Source organism: Capsicum annuum, chromosome 11 (assembly GCF_002878395.1).
Source record: "Capsicum annuum cultivar UCD-10X-F1 chromosome 11, UCD10Xv1.1, whole genome shotgun sequence".
In the NCBI taxonomy this organism is placed as follows: Eukaryota; Viridiplantae; Streptophyta; class Magnoliopsida; order Solanales; family Solanaceae; genus Capsicum; species Capsicum annuum.
Window position 1 is genome coordinate 215,075,741 of NC_061121.1, and position 19,429 is coordinate 215,095,169.

The window sequence follows — 19,429 nt, forward strand, 5'->3', positions numbered from 1 at the left end:
CTCACTGCCTCACACTAAAATGGCTATAACTTTTTGCTCGAGTATTAGATTTTTGCGAAATTAGTATCGCTGGAAAGATAATTAAATTATCTACAATTTGATGGGTATTCATATGGAAAATTCAATGTATATAAAAAGTTATACACATTTAAAGTAGACCCTTGTAGGATTGAATGCCAAATTTTGGACGAATCTGATGTTCTAGGTTCCACTTTGCTCTAAGCGACTTCTATGAACATTGTTCACCTAATAAGGACTTCACATGCTTAGGATTAAACTCATGAAACAATAATTTGAATTATGGATGAACAGTACGACAATTACACCTTCACCGCGTGCGGTGAAATCGCGTTAAGCTACTGGGAAAGGATGAATGTGAATTTGTACTCTGGTGCGACGTGGTGCTATCATGTTGCACCACTGGAATTTGACAATTGGGAATTTAGACCTCTCTACGATGTTCTGATATCATGGAGGTCTACTAGAATGTGATGATTGCTATTTTGGCATCCACCACGACGCGGTGAGTGCCCAGGTGGGATACTGCATTACAAAAAATTATCTAACTTCTTCACTGAGTGCCGGATTTGGGAGACTTTTATATCAATGGAAAGCTTATTCAATTTCCCACACAATGGAAGGTCAAAATCTAGAACATTCCATATGAAATAAAGGTTATTCATTTTTGAGTCACAGTCTTAACATTCTAGGAATGAATTTTTAAGCTAGGAAAAACACGGGGTGTTACCATATATCCTGCTTGGGAACATTCATCATCGAATGTGGATAATTAAGCTAAAAATATTGGGGAATATGAGGTTGTAAGATATTATGCACAACTAAAACTACTGGGGAATTTGAGGTTGTAAGCTATCATGCACAACTAAAATAAACTGAATGACTGAATCTTAAAAGTAATGAGCTACAGAATTGAGCTACCAGGGCATGAATTCTCAAGAAAATAGCTATGTGGCTAAGATAGAAATGAGAGAGACAAAATATGAGTAACCATTACTTTAGTCTGGATCTGATTTCATAAGAAAATGAATGAGAGGTTTATGAATTAAAAAGTCAAGGTATTACAACATCTCCCTCTTCGGATCGTTTATCCCCGAATGATACTGATTTGATTGAAATACTAGAAAAAGATAGAGATGACGAACAGGAAGCTTACAAGTTGAATCATGACTGATCATCTAGATTCTGAAATAGATGTATGATGCATAAACTGAGTTGAATTTGCAAGGTACATGAAGTGAGCAAATTTCCTCTTAGAATGATATGACTAGATAGGAAGATTGAAAACCATAGAAACTTGTCTGTATGGCTGCTAGACTAAATTATTGGCTAAACGGGTTAACTCATACTGTACATTCCACTTCACTAACTACATTCAACCTTCTACTAGCATCTCACTAACGCACAATACATCCATCCATATATATACAAACATACAACAATCTTCCCAACCATAACATATTTACTTTCTCCTATCCACATAGGTATTTATCATAACTACTAGAATCTGGAAGTCTAACTTAGTTACTTATCCTATCATCTCCCTTTAGCTTTAAGCCATCAATCTAATTTTATGGATCACAGAATAAGCTCTAATCTAAACTGAAATCAATATACATAAAACTAAACTTACCCTGAAGGACTGTATCTTAACGTGTAACTCAAAATTCTGGTACCTCCTTCTGAGATTCAACTCTTACATTTCTATAGCCCCAAAAGTCATCATATAACAACTTAAACACTCACTAACTTAGAATCTTCACTTAACATGGATATTTCCAAACCCTTACTGAACCATACTAACTTTCTTCATACTCTACTCATATCACATAATATCATATCTCTAAACTTATATATTTTTTCTAAACCAGGAGAATCAAGATCATATCAAAAAGATCAACACTATAAATCAAAACTCCTTAACTTAGCTATCAAAAACATCACACATTACCTAACTAGTCTTTCTCCACCTAGCAACTGAATGGTACTTCCAACCACACAACATGCAATAATCCTTGAAAATAATGCAGCCCCATAGCACCTTGGGCATATTCCTACATCGAACCTACAATATCAAGCTTGATTACGAATCAATCAAACTTAAGCTCTTGTATACACTGTTCAAGCCTATTAGATCACTTCCATACAACTAACATTCACAATATATCAATCATTATACCCACTTTGATCACCATCTACTATTCAAACTTAGCGTCTAGTTCTAGCTATGATGAACCACAACTTCACACAATATTCTTGCAATGCCAAACATCTGAAAACATTAGTTTTCTAAAACTTCATAATAGTAAGGATCAATATCAATCCTATGATCTATCTTATTTAAAATCCATTAACACATCCACCTTTTACACATCATTACTATCTACCCTTTTTATACCGCTAAACTTAGTTCATAGCTCTATAAATTTCAACTAAACTCCCTCTGGCAATCTCAGGGTCACCTAAATTAACAACACTCCTCCACCTAGTACCTTCATCAATAACCTATACTTTTCTTGCACAACAAACACCATTATCAACTCATTCCCTACTTCAAGTGAACAATAATTCACCTTCACTAATAACTCCTTCTCTACCTTCTACTAAATTAACACACAAGGACATATCACTTTATTACTAACTCAATCTTATGCAAAAAAAAGTTGGCTATACATATATTTAATAAATCACGCTTACCATTTTTTCTTGTCACTGCACCTCTAAACCCCTGGTTCCAACAAACACAAGAACAACAAGATGAACAACAAGATGAACAACAATTTGCTAGTGAATCAAAATAGGCCTCAGACAGCTTCACTAGACTTTGATTTTATGTTTTGAAAAAAGAAAATAAGATGAATAACAAAGCAACTATGCTAGTGAATCGAAAGAACCCATCACAGTTTTACTAGACTTTTAGTTTGAACCTCACAATGATAACAAGATTACAAGAGATAGAAACTTGATGCACAATATTCGATGATCTAAGAATACACATCTTACTCTAGCTTAACTAAATGACTCATAAGAATAAGGACATAACTTTAAACTTGAGGGACATAAAATACTTGAAGACTTCTCTCAAGCTGCTATGTAAAACTTTTGAAACTTCTTGCCATCCTCAAGAACAGTACATAATTCAAGAAGTATAGATTATCATTATGGATTCGAAGGAGGAATCTGAAAGCACATTTAACTTGGGCTTGGCGCACAATTTTTACAAACAAGATAAAGCACTTAAATCTTCAGAACTTTAGAAGAACTAATGGGATACTTTCTAGCCTCCTTATAAACCCATAAATATCTGAGGAGACTGTTTCAGAAAACCCTAGCAGTAAAGGTTTAAGCTTGACAGTTTCTGATACCTTGAAAATAAGCCAGAGATGGCTCAAATAGAGTAACTCGAGAATCTGTAAAAGTTTTTGAGAGACCCTTTCTATAGCATAATCTAAAACTTAAGAGAATTAAATATTTCCTAAATGCCTTGTAGTCTTTCGAATAAAATTACAGACATCTCTTTACTGTTCCACAAGACTCTACTAGACACAGCTTCACAGACACACTAGGACACTTGAACCTTATGCTCTGATACCAAGTTTATAATGCCCCAAAATCTCATCCTGAGATGTCACAAGGTGCTTAAGGCTACTAGTAGCCCTAAGCTAGCCCATTGAGACTACTACTACATCTAACACTTACTTTAAGATGGATAATCAAGCAATAACATTGTATCACACCAAATCTAAATTGAAATAACTGGAAAGCACATTGTGAATATCAAATACTGAAAAGTCTAAAATATAACTAATAGTCTAGTCTGATAAAGCCTCTACTACTCAAACTAGAAAGCAATTAGGATAGACCCCCAACTGACTAGAACTGGTCTGAAAGTTATACTCAAAACAATATTAAAGTAGGAAAATTGCAGATATAGGTCCTCGAATCATGAGGACTCGCCAAGGATAAAGATGTAGATGAGATGCTCGGAGATCTTAAATATGTAGATGAGATGGTCGAAGATTATTTTCGCTGCTGGGATTGAGCACTTGAACCTACATTGTGAGATAATGTAGCACACAGACGTATATGTAGATAAGTACTTTGAGGATGTATTGAGTTTATGGGGGTGTATTCAATAATAAAAAAAATAATATCATCAACCTTTATAGAAATCATGCATGCTAATATAAATGACTCACATAGCTTCAGTAACTCTAAAATGTAAATCTCATACATTATGAATAATGTAACACATATTATAAATCTCGTGAGTTAATATACTTATTTTAGAAATCTGTAGTTCTATTCCCTCCTCAAAACATATAGACTAAGTGATCCAATGCTCACCTCTGAATCTGGAAGCTAAGACTATGACTTTAAAACTGAAATCGAAAGTAAAAAACAATATTTGGATAAGTCTGTGAGCCTTTACATTTAGGGAACAATTACTCATGTCAAAGGAGCATACTTTATTTTAGGAACTGATCATTTACTTTTACTAGTAGGGAAAAATACTCTCTTTAAGAAAATATATATTTTTAAGAAAACTACTCTAAAAATCTTACTATTAGGGAAAAAATACACAAAAGCCGATTATTTACTTTTACTAGCAGGGAGGTTCTCTTAACCGACATAAATTATGAGAGGTACATGGATTCCAACATTTTGTCCTCCTAAGGAAGAAACCTCATGTTAGGGAGAGGCGTCATAATTTGCCAGGGAGTATAACCTCAACTCAGTAATCACTATCTCGATCTCAAACCCATAAATCTCAATCATACAGTGGCACGTAGTTCTGGGGTATGAAATCATAGTAACTTACCCCAGTCAGTGCTAAATAGTACTCCTTTTAGTTAGATACACTCATCTCATGGAAATCCACTTTAAAATAATCTCATGGTAAATAAAGAACCCAACTATAAAATCTATGATCTCATTTGGTAAAGCTGATTTCAAAGCTACTATGACCATAAGGGTCAAAACTTTCTCAATAATCTCAAAATACTCAAGTTATGGGTGCTTATAGCACTAAAATTCTTAATGTTACAATCTCAAGTAGGGCTTAGAGACCCATAATTCAACCTCAGGTTAACACATATCAAAATTCATAATCAATATCATAAAGATTCATAAATCATATAAAAATGTGAAAATTTTTCAAAAATATTCATTATAATCTCAAGATACTCATGTACTTCAATTTCTAAAACATTGAAACCATCATAACATAGGGTATAAACCCATACTTCAATTTCATAAGAAAATATGTAAAACCATAAATTTTTGTAATTAAAACAACTTCTGGGGACAAGGACAAAATGAGTGTCCTTGTTCAAACCCCACATACCTTGAATTAGAAGCTTTGGATGAACTCTAGCTTTTGGGACTCTGTTTGTACTCTTGAATGAGGGTTCTTGAATCCTTTGACTTGGGAACCTTGAATCTTGACTCAATTTAAAATAGCTATGGTGAACCCTTGATATTATTGGAAGAGGATTTAGATGCTTAGGGTTTTTGGTTGAGGCAAATCTTGTGAAAAATCTCATATGATGCTTGTAGTGACCTTAGTTTTGATGTTTGTATGGTTCAAGAGGATTAGAAAAAGTCCAAAGTGCTCTTTTTATCTTCTGTACGAAGCTGGAAAAATTTAACTGGAAACCTGACTTTATGGTCCTCCATGACGTGTATTGCGGTGGCTTACTGGAAATAGACAAATGGGAATCTGGAAGTCACTGCGACGTGAAGCCAGTACATTGTACCACTAGTTGGGACCTGGAAGTTCAGCAAGATGCGTCACAATCATGCTAGGCCACGGGAAATTGACTATTGGGAAATTGGGGTCATCCACGACGTGCCACTATCGTAGAGTTCCACTTAAATTTGACAATTGTTAAATAGACCTTCTCTGCGACGCGCGAAACACTAAAATGATGGTGTTTTACGACTAGAACTTAAATTATCCATAACTTCTTACCTGGTTATCAGATTTGGCAGATCTTATTTTGTTGGAAAGCTAATGAAATTACCCACATGATAAAAAGTTGAAATTATTGAAACTCTATATGGTTTAAACGTTACTCACTTAGGAAGTCATTCCTTAACCTTCTATAGATGAAAATATACTTAAGGAAAATTTTGAGGTATTACAATATCTCTCCCTCAGGAACATTCATCCTCGAATATCGCTAGCTAGGCTAAGGATAAGGAGAAAACTGATTATCCATAGCTTAAACAACTTGCTAAACTAACTCTACATTATTCTAAGTTCTTGAATATCTTAGAGAATGCATGAACTTATATTAAGAATAGCTATATAGATGAAACTTTAATTGGAAAAGGGGATGAATTAAGGAAGAATAGTAGATTCGGCTTGATCTGAACTTGCGGAGAAGAGGTGCGGGTACTTGGTTTGCATATCTACCTCGGCTTCCCAAGTAGCACCCTCAACTGACAGGTTTCACCACAATACTTTGACCAAGGAAACCTCTTTGTTCTAGAGTCAATGGATCTGGTGGTTTAGAATCTCAACTAAAATCTCTTCAAATGAAAGGCTAGTCGGGATATATAGGCTCTCTGAAGCGTATACTGCAACGGAATAACCAATGTGCATCTTAAGCGCGGAGACATGAAAGATAGGATGCATAGCTGACAACTCTATGGGAAACTCAAGCTCATAAAATACTCTCCCCACATGACTTAGGATTCTATAGGGGCCCACATGTCGGGGACAAAGTTTTCTATTTTTGGCAAACCTTTTCACCCCTTTCATGGGCAAAATTTTCAGATACACCATATCATTAACTTCAAACTCAACTCTTTTTCTCAAACCTGTATATGACTTTTGATGACTCTGAGCTGCCTTCAACCTTTCTCTAATCAACTTCACTTTCTCCATAGCCTTAAATACTATATCAGGTTCAACCAATACAGATTCACCTACTTTAAACCAACCTATATGTGATCTACACCTCCTCGAATACAAAGCCTTAAATGGTGCAATCTTGATGCTAGCATGGTAACTTTGTTATAAGCATACTCAATCAGTGGAAAATGCTCATCCCAACTACCCGTGAAATCAAAAGCACATACCCTTAATATATCCTCTCATCCTGACCATCTGTCTATGGATGAAAAGAAGAACTAAGATGTACTTGGGTACGAAGACCCCTCTGAAATCTTTCCAAAACTTGGAGGTAAACTGAGTACCCGTATCTTAGATAATGGAAAAGGCGACTCTATGCAATTTGACTAACTCCTTAATATATAGCCTAGCATAATCCTCAGCTGTATAAGATATAGCACAGGCAAGAAATTCACTGTCTTAGTCAGACTATCTTCCACAACCTAGATAGAATCATGATGACAATGCGAAAGAGGTAACCAGTCACAAAATCCATATTCATCTCTTCCCACTTCCAAGTGGGTACACTAAACTCTTGTATTACACCACCAGGTCTCTGGTGCTCTACCTTAACCTATTGGCACATTGTACATTTCACGACAAACTCGAGAATATCCTTTTTCATGCCACTCCACCAATAGATTTCTCGCAAGTTGTGGTACATCTTGGTGGCGTCGAGATGAATGGAAAACCGTGAACCATGCACAACAGCCATAATTCTCTACCTCAGATCATCAACACAAGGAACACATAATCGTCCCTGTAATCTTCACATACCATCTCCCCCTTGGAAGAAAACCTCTACCTTTTCATCCCTAACTGAATCCTTAAGTCTGACCAAACTAGGATCCCTTTCTTGCTTCTCCTTCACTTCTAACTAAAGAGGATTCATAACTACTTTGAACCAAAATATTCCCCTCATCAGAATCAAGTAACCTAATGCCCAGTCTAGCCAAATGATGCACCTCATGAGCTAAATCTTTTTTATCTTCCTTTACATGAGTAACACTACCCATAGACATCCTGCTAAAGGTATCCACCACTACATTGGCCTTGCCTGGGTGATATAACACACTCATATCATAGTTTTTTAGCAACTCTAACCATTTTCTCTGTCTGTGATTTAACTTCATCCGAGTAAACATATACTGCAGTCTCTTGTGATCAGTAAACACATCAACATAAATACCATAAAGATAATGTCTCCATATTTTCAAAGCAAACACCACAGCAGCTAACTCAAGATCGTAGGTTAGGTAATTCTTTTCATATGGCTTCAACTGTCTAGAAGAATATGCTATAATCTTACCTCTTTGCATCAACACACAACCCAAGACAACTCTAGAGGCATCACAATACACCACAAAACCATCCGTACCATCAGCCCAAGTCAACATCGGGGTTGAAGTGAGTCGAGTCTTCAATTCCAGAAAATTTTCTCACAAGAATCTGACCAAAGGAATATAACTTTCTTTTGGGTCAATCTAGTCATGGGATATGCAATAGATGAGAAACATTCAACAAAACCATGGTAATAGCCATCTAGACCCAAGAAACTCCTAATATTAGTTGGAGAGATAGGTCTAGGCCAATTTCTTATAGCTTCTATCTTTTGGGGATCAAATCTAATGCCTTTGGATGAAATAATATGACCAAAAAAGCTATGTACCTTATCCGTAACTCATACTAGTTGAATTTGGCAAACAACTAATGATCTGTAAGAGTTTACAAAATAATTTTAAGATGATCTGCATGGTCATTCTCAGTATGGGAGTATACAAGGATATCATTTATGAACACTATGACAAACATGTCAAGATACGGCTTGAACACTCAATTCATGAGGTCTATGAAGGCCGCTAGAGCATTAGTTATCCCAAAAGACATGACTACAAACTCAAAGGGGCCATAACGATTTCGGAAGGCTATCTTCGGGATATCACAATCCCTTACTTTAAGTTGATGATAGCTGGATCTAAGTTCTGTCTTGGAGAAATAACTTGCACCTTGTAATTGATGAAATAGGTCATCTATTCTATGAAGAGGGTACTTATTCTTGATTATGAGCTTATTAACTTGATGATATTCAATGCACATACGCAACAAACCATCTTTCTTTTGCATAAATAGTATAGGTGGGACCCAAGGAGACACTGGGGCTTATGAAACCTTTATCTAGAAGATCTTTGAGTTGCTCTTTCAACTCCTTAAGCTCTGCGAGTGCCATACGGTTTGGAGGAATAGAAATGGTCTGAGTATCAAGAAGAGGGTTAATCTCGAATTCTATCTCTCAATCGGGTGGTACCCCTGGGAGATCTTCTAGCAAAACATCTAAAACCTCATTAACTATATTGATTGACTGGAGAGTTGGAGTGTCAAACTTAGTGTCTTTAACTCGAACTGAGTGATAAATGCAACCATTGGATATTAGTTTTTTGGCTTTAAGATAGGATATAAAATGACTCTTGGGAGATATAGAATTCCTAGACCACATAAAAATTAGCTCATTTGGAAATTGCAACTTAACCACACGGGTGTGATAGTCTATAGATGCATAATAAGAATGGATCCAATCTATACCCAGGATAAGATCACAATTAACCATGTCGAGCTTTATGAATCAGTAAATATGACATTATGAAAAATAGTAACGGGACAATTTTTGTAAACTTGCTTAGCAACAAATGGCTCACCTACTGGGTTAGAAACCAGGATAGGCTCAGGAATCTTTTTGGGACTCATTTCAAAATTCACAGCAACTAACGGGGTCATATAAGAGAAACTTGGCCCAGGGTTCAATAACACATAAACATCAAAGTGAAAGACACGGAGCATACCAGTAACAACGTTTGGAGAATCCTCCAACTCTTGGCAAGATAGCAAAGCATAGAATTTATTTTGGAAATGATCTCCAGTAGTATTGGATGAAGTACTCTGAAGAGGGGCCAGACAGGCTAAAGAAGCTGGTGCACTAATGGCCTAAGTTTGAGGTCAGACATCTTTGTTCCCCTGTCTAGTATGTGAGCACTCGGTAAGTCTGTGTCCCATCATTCCACAACCAAGAACACCCCAATAATCTACTAAGCACTCACCGTGATGGTCCCTACCACAGTTAGCACATGTTGGATAATGAGGATTGTTACTTACACTGTTTTGGGATCTAGACATAGAAGACTTCTTCTCTTGCTCCTGCCTATTTCTGGGTGCGGGAGCACTAGCTGATGAAGGGGTTGGTATAGATGAACATTTTGAAACTTGGTTCCGTTCCCTTTATAATATCTAGTTTAGGCATGCTCAAACTGCTTCGATCTAGCCCTCTTATTTTCCCTTACTCTATCCCTTGCTGTTATATTATCTGACTCAATCTGCTAAGCTTGCATCATCAGTCTGGACATATCTATATTCCTATCGAGCATAACTGTCCTAAACTCTTTTAGCACCAAACCAGACACACCGATCATGAACTAACTTTTACTAGATCTGGTGTCATCTACCAAGTCAGGAGCATACTTAGCTAATTGGAAGAACTTAAGGCAATACTCCTTAATAGTCATAGATATTTGCCTTACGTCGCTTCCTTTATCTCAAGTGGGAAGAACTTATCAAAGAATGCATCCTAGAACACCTTCTAAGTCATAGGAGTAGTATCCTCCCCTCTATTCTTTCTCCACACCATAACCTAGTCATAAGCAATGTCTTTCAAATGATAAGAGGCCAGTTCCACACTCTCCTCTTCAGTCACATACATAACCTGGGTGATCTTCTTCACCTCATCAAGATATAACTACGGGTCCTCTCCTACCTTTGACCTATAGAACTCTGGTGGATTCATCCTCATAAAATCTCGAATCCTGGTTGCCGTTAAATCACCTCCTTACTAATGCAGAACTGCAGCCTGTTATTGGCCTAAGCATTAGTGGTTACTGCTTGGGATAACCCCTAAAAGGCAGCCCAAAACTCAGCGTAAGACACGTTCTCATTCGGGGGATTGGCCGGTTGAGGTGGATGATTGACATTCCTTTGGGCATTAGCTCTTCGGGTAGGCATTTTCGGTAATTAAAAAGCACGAATTAATAGCAGATAGAGATAGTTGTAGGTATGACAAACTCAGAAAGAATGAGATAACTTTTCCTAAAATGTCTCATAGCCTCTTGCTGACGAATGTGGCACGCTTCACACTGATGATCAAGACTCTACGTAACACGGCTTGTCAGACTCTCTAGAACTCCTTAAACCTTAATCTCTGATACCAAGTTTGTAACGCCCCAAAATCTCATCCCGAGATATCACACGGTGCTTAAGGATACTAGTAGCCCTAAGCTAACCATTTGAGCCTACTACTACATATAACACTTACTTTAAGATGGATAATCAAGCAATAACGTTATATAACATCAAATCTGAACTGAAATAACTGGAAACATATTCTGAATATCAAATATTAAAAAGTCTAAAACACAACTGATAGTCTAGTCTGACAAAGATTCTACTACTCAAACTAGAAAGACATTAAGATAGATGATAACGCTCAACTTACACGTCAACTTAGTGCAAGGCGGTCATCGTCAATAAATTTACCCAACTTTGGAATCGGGGTCGAATCAACAGGGAACCCTAATTTGTGATTTCTTTTATGCATTTGTACCGTCTTTTATATTTATTGGGGTTAATAAATTGCTCCTCCTTTTAATTGTGAACTTAGGTCAAGTTGATCGAAACACGTTAAATTCCTGCCTCCTTTTCTTTTCTCAACTTATCATTATTATCGTTTTTGTTATTCTATTTAATTGAATGCTTTGTCAAATTCTGCACCATCTGGGGTTTCGTTCCTAACAAGTAATGTCTGAATTACAACATCAAGGTCTTAGCCAAACAGAACAAGGTCGGTCACCTCACGATATTATGCCATTTCCAATTTTTAATTACCGTGGACTTGTTTCATAGTTTTTAACTAAGCGATAGAATTGATGCAACTTAAGCTTATATTATCATAGAGTAAGTAGGAAGAAGCGAAAACTATTCGACCAGATTGAAAAGGAGACAAAAGGAAGTTTCTTCGTCCCCTGTCAGGGTCAGAGTTGTCTTCGAATCCATGTTGGGTCAAGTTGGGTCTTCCATCAGGATAGGGGTCGGGATCTAGTTTCATTGTATTTGTCCAATTATATAAAAATGTGCATAGGACTACATATTATTCTTAATAACCAATTACCATAAACTAGTAAGAAAATCACTTAATTTCTTAAAACATATTTTTTGTGGACAACATTTTGCATCATACAAAACCACCCTAATTGTATTTGACAAATATTTTGTTTCGCAACCTCTGAAAATATACTTATTTGAAATTTAAGTTGTAAAATAATAATTCAAGAACCTCAAAATAATGAAGGTTAATCCTATTTAACCTAATATTTTGTTTGCCCCAGATGCCAAAAAATCAATTTATTTCGAGAAATACTTTTTGTTCCAAGTTTTTTTTTTCTTTGGAAACATATCTAATGGTAAATACTAATATTTTACAATCAGAATTTGACAAATATGTGGCGAAGATCAAAAGTGCTAATTTGGTAATATAAGGGACTAAAACTGCTAAAGAAATACTTAAAAGAATACTCTGAACATAATAAAAATGATATCAAGATTGTCTAGGCTCCAAAGTACCTAGACAAAGTAGGTATCACAATTAAACCTTCTGCATACATGCCATGTATGAGAAGTTAAGGAGACCTTTTTTGAAGGATACATGGAGAAGATTGTGGTGCAACAACATGGGACATCCCAAGTGGATGTTCATAATATTATTAGCTATGCATGAGAAGTTATATACTAAAGATAGATTGAGCAGATAGGGGATTATAACAGATCAAGAATGTGCATTTATCAACACTGATGATGAGAGCATGAATCATCTATTTTTTGACTCTCTGTTTTGTAAACATATCTGATGGCGAAAGGAAGTTCGGTGGGATAATGTATATGTTGGGTTTAAAATCGAGAGAGCATCATGCGGAAGCTAATATTATGCAAACCATAGAGGCGGAATTCAGATGACACCTAAAACAATACTAAAAAGACATATTATTGATATAGTTTGGCCAAAACATAAAAACTAATTGAGAGAAAACCTCAATTTTCCTCCAAGAAAGAGGTTTGCCAAATATGAAAAATTATTGTATTTTGTTTCAAGAAAAGTAAAAATAACTATGGTAGTCCTTTAATTTTCTTTCTAAGAAAAAGTAAAACTAAGAGTATTCTTTTAAGTATCGCTTGAGCAGTTTTAGTCCCTTATATTACCGAATTAGCACTTTTGATCTTCGTCGGATATTTGTCAAACTGTGGTTGTAAAATTTTAGTATTTACCATTAGATATTTAAAAAAAAAACACGAAAACACTTGTAACAAAAAGTATTTTTCAAAATAAATAGATTTTTTGGAATCTGGGGAAAACAAAATATTAGGTTAAATAGGATTAACCTTCATTGTTTTAAGGTTCTTGAATTATTATTTTACAACTCAAATTTCAAAAAAGTAGATTTTCAGAGGTCGCGAAACAAAATATTTGTTAAATACAATTATGGTGGTTTTGTATGAAGGAAAATGTTATCCACAAAAAATATGTTTTAAGAAATTAAGTGATTTTCTTACTAGTTTTTGGTAATTGGTTATTAAGAAAAGTATGTTGTCCTAAGCACATTTTTATATAATTGGACAAATACAATGACATTAGACCCCGACCCCTATTCTGATAGAAGACCCAACTTGACCCAACATGGATCCGAGGGAGACTCTGACCCTGACTGGGGACGAAGCTACTTCCTTTTGTCACTTTTTCCATCTGGTCGAATAGTTTTCGCTCCTTCCTACTTATTCTATAATAATATACACTTAAGTTGCATCAATTCTATCGCTTAGTTAAAAACTATGAAACGATTCTGCAGTAATTCAAAATTGGAATTGGCATAATATCGCGAAATGACCGACCTTATTCAATTTGGCTCAAACCTTGATGCTACAATTCAGACATTACTTTTTAGGATCAAAACCCTAGATGGTGCAGAATTAGACAAACCAGTCAATTAAGTAGAATAACAGAACTGACAATAATAATGAGTTGAGAAAATAAAAGGAGACATAAATTTAATGTGTTACGGTTAACTTGACCTAAGTCCACAGTTAAAAGGAGGAGCAATTTATTAACACAAACAAATATAAAAGAGAGTACAGATGCACAAAAGAAAGATCAAAATTTGAGTAATTAAATGCTCTAATCTCCCAAATATTCTAAGAAAATAACCTCATAAGATTACTCCAAAGAAGGGTTCACTCAATTGTTTTCCAACACAACTCTTACTAAATACTCTCAATGAAGAATTAAATAAATACCACTAAACACTTCTCAAATTGGTGTGTTTTTATGGTGAAAGAACTCTCCTCTATTTATAATAGGAAGTTATGGGGAGAACAGATATCTACAATAATCTCATCCACAAAAAAAAACCTTAATAGAGATTTTCAATATATCATTTATCATGAGATTTTCAATTAAATATAGGCCAACAATATGGCCACATTACAAATCTTCACTTTGACCTAATTTTAGCTTATATAGTAATATGCTCCACCTTTTTCACAAAATCTCAAGGGAATTTTAAAATTTCAAGATGTCAAAATTTAACTGGTCTCTGTCTAAAATCATGACAGTAACACCACCTGTTCCAATGGTGTCTACAACGTCCCAGACTTATGTGCCTTCATAACCATAAGAGCACCTTGAGAGACTTCAAGAACTCCACCTTCACCTGAATATTTGTACACAAGAGATTTTAGAATGCATAAAGAGATGAATTTTTTTTGAACTCAAGAACATATCTAATATTTGAGAGAGTTCTCTCCACACCATCATGTATTTTGATTCCGACAGTACCTTTTCCAATAATTTTTGCAAACATCATTCTGTCCCACCAAGACAACTCCACCTTTAGCAGAATCTTACGTAGAAAACAAACTCCTGTGAGGATGCATATGAAACGAACAAGATCAATCTAAAATCCACTTATTGTTAGAACAAAAGTTATTTTCAGTGACTAAAAAGATATTACACCCCAATCTCATCAGCAACAATACTTTCTTTAAGCATTGTTCGAATCCTCTTTCTCATTTTTCTTTTCTTTTTCTTGGATTCTTAAATTAGGACAATCAAACATGATGTTCCATTTTTTATGACAATAATAACACACTGAATTACTATATGTGAGCTTTGCATTAGATCTACTCCTGACAAATAAATTGGATGCTTGATTTTCACTACTTTTCCCTGTGATATCTCTATCTATCTGGTCTTTAGATTTTAGCATAGATTTGATTTTTCTATAAGAGTAGTTTCATATTCATAAAGTATAGTATCTCTAAAATGCTAAAGAGTTGGGGTAGGAAACATATTGGCAAAACAACTTGACCTTCTTCCTCAATCTTGACATAGATATTACTTAAACTAATAAGAATGGAATCAAGGACATAAAGATGTAAGAGTATAGAGGTATTTTCAGCCATCTAAGATGTGTTAAACTTATGATTTAAGTAGAGTCTATTCTCTACTGTCCTTTTCATATACAAGACTTTCAACTTTTTCCACATGCCTTTAGCAGTTACTTAAGAAGCTACTTCACGTAGTACATTGGAAGAGAGATTTAGAATATTATTGGATCTCACCTTTTTATTAAGGCAATCAAACTCCTCGCCCATTACTTTTTTTTGAAATTTTCTCCTTTTATTGCAGTGTCATATCCGAATCATGATGAACTAGGATAGCTTTGATTTTCAACTGTCACATTTCATGGAGACTACTAGGACAAAATTGATATTAACGAGACTCTGATATCAATTTGTTAGGATAGAAATTCTGAATATTGTAGAATTAAACAAAGTAGTCAATTAAATAAAATAACAAAGATGATAATAACGATAAGTTGAGAAAGTAAAAGAAGTCACAAATTTAACGTGATTCGGTCAACTTGACCCACGTTCACAACAAAAAGGAGATGCAATTACTAACACCAATGAATACAAAAAAGAGTCCATAATTATATTAAATAAATACTCTAATATCCCAAATACCCCAAGAGAATAACTAAACAAGATCATTCCAAAGAAGGGTTCACTCAATTGTTTCTCAACACGACTCTCTCACAAAATACTCCCAATGAAGAAGAAAACAAACAGAATTAAACTCTTCTCAAATCGGTGTGAGTTTAAGGTGAAATAACTTTCCTCTATATACAGGAGGAGGTTCATCGGAGAAATGAAATCTCAAAATAATCTCATTCACATGAAAAATAAAATTCTTGGTAGAGATTTTCAATATATCATTTATCATGTGATTTTTAAGAAAATATTTGCCAAAAATATGTCCATATCACATTACATAATAAAGGTATAAGGATGACAAAAGTACCGAAACACCAACAATATGTTGATCCCCCTGCAGAACTTGATCTTATGCTGACTAGATTTAGTAACAAAAAGAGTAAATATGCACCATTTATTAAAAAACGAGTGTTTATGCAACATTCTTTTAATGAGAAATATATTCTCTATAAATCATCTAGTCGATGGGTACATTTACACCTTTTCCTTTATTATAAGTGAATTTTATTTGAGCATAAATGATGTTCGAAAATGAAAAATTATTAGCACGTTTCTTTCATGATAAAGACACAGATTTTGATTCCCGTAAATAATTACTTATTCTAGGGTAACAACGAATTTAAATGTTATTACCTATTTTCAATGTTCAAAAACTCTCACATATATATAAATATATCATATATTTAGATAAAGGGTGCGGAATCAAAATACGTCTAAACTATAATATAAATTTGTCAATTAGTTATCTAAAGTATGCAGGGTACTATCACCCGGAACTTAATTTTTTAACATTAGTACTTTGAATATATGTGATGGTCAGAGTATCTACAACCTTAAATAAATGAGTTAGAGTCCTTTTGAGGAAAACAGAATTGGTAGGTGTCCCTATTAGAAGAATATTGACTCACTGCCTGGGAGTCTTCATTTTATTTCAGAAAATTGAACTCTTTTGCGATATTCACTCACCACTATCCACCCTTCATAAGAAACACTTTTCAGAGCAATTTCACTGGCCAGTAATCCTGACGATGTTTTGGTTTGTTTGTTTTCAGGATTGAATTCACCAGGTCATTCAGACCATTCTTCTCAAATTCCTCACTTTCGTTTTCACTCCATTTACTTCTATTGCAACTCCAACCAATGAATTGATATTCCCTGATGAGATCATAATAGAGATCCTATTACAACTGTCCCCTAAGTCATTGTCAAAATTCACGTGTGTTTCAAATCCATGGAGACAATTGATTTCTAGTCCTGATTTTGTGAAAAGTCATCTCAATTTAAACAAAGAATGCAACCATTATAGGGTTTTATATCCAGGGATGAATGGAAATTTCAAGGTTTGTTCTCTTCCTGCCCTATTTAACAAACAACAACTCATTGAGGAGCTATTTGACGTGGACTGTCCCACTTCATCAGCTATCATATTAGGGTCTGCCAATGGACTCATTTGTCTGTTCAATCCAAAGGACACATATATATGGAACCCCACCATTAGCAAGTCAAAGAAATTACTTAATTTGAGGTGGGGTTCCTCTTTCCCTGCCAAATATGGTTTTGGATATGATGAGTCACGTGACATTTATAAAGTTCTATTTATCGGTTATTGTTGTAATTCTTCCCGTCATCTGGTCAATATTTACAGTTTGAGGACTGATTCTTGGACTCCAGTCCATGTGCAGTTTCAGGGCATATTTCTAATTAATCGTTCATGTAAATTTATCTATGGGAAGCTTTATTGGGCTTCATCATCTACTGGCATCTGTAATTACATCATGTGCAAAATTATTTCTTTTGACTTAGCAAAAGAGACATGGGGAAGGTTGGATCTTCCCATTGATGGAGAGGCCGATTCACATTTTAGACTAGGAGTTATTGGAAGTGACCTTTCTTTCCTCTATACATGTCATCTAGGTGCTACTACTTCTGATGTCTGGATTTTGAAGGATTGCAGATTTTGGAAAAAAAATTTCACCATTAAATATCCTCAACTTGCTTCGCTATATATATTTTGTTCACAAGGTTACACATTCTCTATTCATTTTCGCCAATCAAGTAATGGTGACATTTTAATTTTGGCTACCCCATTTATGATGATATTCGATGGTTCAACCAGAAAACTAGAGCACACTACTGAAGTTGAGAAATGCAATCCTGTAGAAATCTATGTAGAGAGCCTTGTTAATCCTCAAACGATATCTAACCAGGGACATCATTAGCTGATAACCTGTAAGAATTCAGCTTAATATGCTCCTTTTGCACTTTTTTATATTTTTGGGGGTCAAATACAAGACAAGACATTGAATATGATTTTTTTCCTGACAAGGTAACAAAACATATAATATAAATTAATCCTTACATCATATATGCTTGTATAGTGGTTTTAATATCAGTTTTCTTGTTAAAAAGGAAAGATCTTGAAAAGAACACAAAGCAATAAAGAAAAATAAATGTGACTCCATGTTTTTCGATGCATTTGCTTCTGTTTCCAAGATCCACCGCTACTACTCCGTGATTGTCCGTGAATGACAAAATAAAGCAAGGACAAATAGGTAGACTTAGTATGTAAGAGAATAAGCTATTCTTGTTGTATTGTTTAGAATATAGAATGTCTCTACAAGTAAAAATGGCAAGCTATTTATCAGCCGTAATAGTGAGGCCTCAGCCAATAAGAAAGTTCTACTGTCGCCCTAAAGTACTAGAACCAAAGACCTGATGCCACGTGGCAGTGCCATTGTTGGTGCTAGCAAATATTCCTCATGCAGTATCAGATTGGTATGAGCTCGTCCATGTACCTGCACCTCCAGACATTTCTCTCCACATCTACTTTTTCTCCCACGTTAGTTGGTATAACTTCACATTATCTCTTTCTTAGCACCTTCAGAAGGATTATATGTTTCCGAATTTCATTTATCAGCATGAACTCTCTACCATGTGTTCATCTATTAGTGTGCCACGTGCTCGAATCAGTTTTTCTCAAATACATATATATTGTTATGCAGTCTTAATAGATGTGACCTATGTCTAGGGGCTGTCATAGCCGGTAAGATTAGAAATCTACGAGGAACTTGTCTAAACTGATACATTCTGATCCATAAAATTGTCTTTCCTTACGGAGTTGCGATTTGGAGATATATTGCAAAAGTAGGAAATTAGAGAAGAATTAGTCTATGGACAGTTAAATTGAGAAAAAGTCTTAATTATCGGGAAATGGCAGAAGCTGCCTCCATTTTCCAGAAAATGCAAAAATGTGATATTAGATGGTTGCAAGATGGAGTGTTCACAGTTAAGACTAAATAATGGCCCTGGAAATTGTTATGGAAGACTAAAGCATCAGTGAAAGCTGCTTGCTACCCTTTAAGCATG

The 19,429-nt window shown here is 35.1% G+C and overlaps 1 protein-coding gene across 1 annotated transcript; it reads left to right on the forward strand.

The window, feature by feature from the left end:
- Positions 1 to 17,025: 17,025 nt before the first annotated feature.
- On the forward strand, positions 17,026 to 18,334 carry LOC124888432 (F-box/kelch-repeat protein At3g23880-like). The gene has a single exon (XM_047398672.1). It carries the CDS (start codon positions 17,386 to 17,388, stop codon positions 18,280 to 18,282), a length of 897 nt encoding a protein of 298 aa, XP_047254628.1. The 5' UTR covers positions 17,026 to 17,385; the 3' UTR covers positions 18,283 to 18,334.
- The last annotated feature ends 1,095 nt before the right edge of the window (positions 18,335 to 19,429 follow it).

Bases quoted from the DNA above. Each gene is read 5' to 3' on its own strand.
- LOC124888432 (XM_047398672.1), top strand. From the start codon at position 17,386: ATGAATGGAAATTTCAAGGTTTGTTCTCTTCCTGCCCTATTTAACAAA.